This window comes from Zea mays, chromosome 3 (assembly GCF_902167145.1).
Source record: "Zea mays cultivar B73 chromosome 3, Zm-B73-REFERENCE-NAM-5.0, whole genome shotgun sequence".
Taxonomy (NCBI): domain Eukaryota; kingdom Viridiplantae; phylum Streptophyta; class Magnoliopsida; order Poales; family Poaceae; genus Zea; species Zea mays.
In genome coordinates this window covers 48,922,000-48,925,091 of record NC_050098.1, presented here as the reverse complement: position 1 = coordinate 48,925,091, position 3,092 = coordinate 48,922,000, and the positions used below count along the sequence as shown (strand labels likewise).

The 3,092-nt window shown below is 45.7% G+C and overlaps 1 protein-coding gene across 1 annotated transcript; it reads left to right on the top strand.

Annotated features, from left to right (window-relative positions):
• The first annotated feature begins 385 nt into the window (after positions 1-385).
• LOC100280710 (uncharacterized) lies at positions 386-2,744 on the top strand. The gene is made up of 3 exons (NM_001153629.2): positions 386-826; positions 991-1,120; positions 1,238-2,744. The coding sequence occupies exons 1-3, from the start codon at positions 694-696 to the stop codon at positions 2,256-2,258; spliced, it is 1,284 nt and encodes a 427-aa protein (NP_001147101.2). The 5' UTR covers positions 386-693; the 3' UTR covers positions 2,259-2,744.
• Positions 2,745-3,092: the final 348 nt, after the last annotated feature.

Here is a 3,092-nt window from a genome sequence, read left to right as displayed (position 1 = left end):
GTAGTTTCCCTGCTTCAGGTCACACTCATTCAGAGTACCAAAAAAAAAAAGACAAAAAAGAAAATTGAGCATCAATCCTTTTCCCAATCGTGTAATCTTTTTTACTTAGCTGGCTTGAGTACAAAGTAACAATATTTCTTGATATAGGAAGGACGAACTGTCGGGAGTTCCTTGTAGTAGTTTATGGTAGTGACGTTGCAGTAATAGCGTACCAGCAGGGGGGGCTCTGAAGCCCACCGACGGTTGATGAAGGGACACAAATTCTAGGGGAGGCGCTGATAAGACACAAGGACACACGTTTTCTACAGAGAAGCAAAGGGAAAGGCTAAGACGCTCCCACAGCCACGAGCTTTAAAAGAAGGAGAAGAGAGTGGCCCTTAACCCTACCGTTCTCTTCTCCCTAATCCTGGTAATCAGTAGTAGCCACTAGCGCTGCTGCCGTTCTCTTCCCCTACCCGACACAAGCTCCACCACCTCTATCTACCACACGCCACCACTGTAGGAGCTCCTCCACGATCATCCCGCCCTAGAGCCATAATAATTCGTTGAAGAGGAGGGGGTTCTTAGAACCAGAGGGCGGCTACCTGTGAAGGATACCCGTGCTGCTGGCTGCTGCTGCTGCTCCTCAAGCTAGAGCCGTGTGTGGGCTGTGCAGATTGCAGAGCGCAGCTTCCAGTCTCAGCATTGCTTTCAATGGGGAGGCACTCCTGCTGTTACAAGCAGAAGCTGAGGAAGGGGCTCTGGTCTCCTGAGGAAGATGAGAAGCTCATGAACCACATAACCAAGCACGGGCATGGCTGCTGGAGCACTGTCCCCAAGCTTGCAGGTACAACCATCAAAATCAAAATCAAATCCTGCACGCTTTGCTCTACCTTCTCAATTGTCCATCTCCACTGTTTCCTGCTCCTTCTCCAAGGCTACTTCTTTCTCCCAACTCCTCCTCTCGTACCTGCTCAATTGATTGATTAATTAATTAATTAATGGTGGCAGGGCTTCAGAGGTGTGGCAAGAGCTGCAGGCTGAGGTGGATAAATTACCTGAGGCCTGACCTTAAAAGAGGCGCATTCTCTGAGGAGGAGGAAGACCTCATCGTCGAACTTCATGCTGTACTGGGGAACAGGTAAAAAAGCTAAGCCCAAAATCATCACAGACACAGAATTTTGCACAGGCCGATTGCTTCCAAGCAAGCTTTCTTTTAACCAGGCCTTTTTCTTTTTTTTTCCACATCCATGGACAGGTGGTCTCAGATTGCAACAAGGTTGCCTGGAAGAACTGACAACGAGATTAAGAATCTCTGGAACTCGAGCATCAAGAAGAAGCTCCGGCAGAAAGGCATTGACCCCAACACCCACAAGCCGCTCCTTGTCGAGGTTGAACGCAGCAAAGCAGCTCCAACGACCAGTACCGAGAGGACCTCTGAGTCCAGTGATGTTGACCCTTCAAGTGGCGGCGCACTTGGCAACTCGAGCCATCTTCTTCTCAGCGAGACAGCACAATCACCACAGCTGCCAGCGCTCGGTAAGCATCGCAGAGAAACTACTAGCCTCGCACATCTAAGGGTGCCGCCCAAGGAGTTGTTCCTTGACCAGCTGGTTTCTGGTCATGAGAACCTCACTGGCTGCCGCACAGCAGGCCCAGTTCCAAATTTCCCTTTCCAACAGCTCATGTGCTACAGCAATGAATTTGGCAACAAGAATGGTGCTAGTAACAATTCACTCTGGTTTAACCACAATGAGACAAGTGGCAGCACCATTTCCACTGTGATGCCACCAGTTTCGCCATCAACTCTCTCAACATCAACAGGGCTCAATAGGTCACCAGACAACCCACACTCGGGAGGCACTGGTATTCAGAGCACCCAGTTCTACTGGGACACTGCTAATCCTAGCAGCTGCAGCAGTAGAGGAAGCAGCGGAAGCAACGGCTTGGGATTTGAGCTGCAAAGCACAAGCTCGCTTCTGGAGAGTAGTGTTTTCCCATGGACAGAATTAACACCAGACAAAAATAGCCAAGTTCACCTTGGGGAAGAACTCAAGTGGCCCGACTTGCTCCACGGAACATTCACGGACACACCTGCAACCATGCAGAATCTTAGCCAGTCACTGTACGAAGATGTTATCAAAGCCGAGAGCCAATTCAACATAGAGGGCCTCTGTGCAGCCTGGTCTCAAAATCTGCAGCCACAGCAACATCTGCAGGTATCAGATTTGTATGACAAGGATTTGCAAAGGATGTCCTTGTCTTTTGAGAATATCTAGACAGCATGTTTCAGCATGCAGGGAACAGAGAAATAGCAGAAAGCTGAGTCAATGAAGCCTTAAAAAATACAATATTTCTTCACAGATTCATTTGAAGGCTATGTGGAGGTGTGTTTTACGTAGGTACATTCTTATGATGAAACAGAGATCAATACTGATAACTGTTCACCAGTGTACATGAAAAAAGGGAAAAAATGAATCTATATTACAGCATAATGTATAGACTAGAGAAAGTACATCCTAGGAGTTTACCTCCTTTCATTTAAAAGTTGCTGTCTTTATCTGTACATGCATGTAGCTCGGCTTTTTTTGTATAAGTGAGTCATGGTTGATCTTTGTCTACAAAATAAATGAGGCAAGAATGTGAAATACTGCACCTGTCAGTAGCTCTTCGGAACCATACAAGAAATTTCAGATTTTTTTAGCTGTTATTTTGTTACTGTATATGCTTGAGATGCAAATTAATTGTTGATGATGCACTTTTATTCTTTCGATTTATTTCTTTTCAGAAATTTTTTAGATGAACCGTTTGCATATTCATGGGCAGGCTAAAGTTATGTTGGCCTTAGTGCTACTTTTCATTTGCCTTTTTCTTTTCTTTGTCCACCTTTTGCTAAAGAGAATCACAAGCTAGCTGATCGCCTTCCGCTTGAAGATACATAGTGGAAAAGGACTGTTTGGTTTCGCACCAAATAGGCAAAATCCTCAAGCGTAAAACACATGAAGATTAAAGAAAATGAGAAATTTCCTTATATGTGCTGCCCAACAAAGTAGGATAAACGTTACTCATACAGGGGTATCTTAAAATAGAAGGTCAGAATCAGCTAGGTTTGT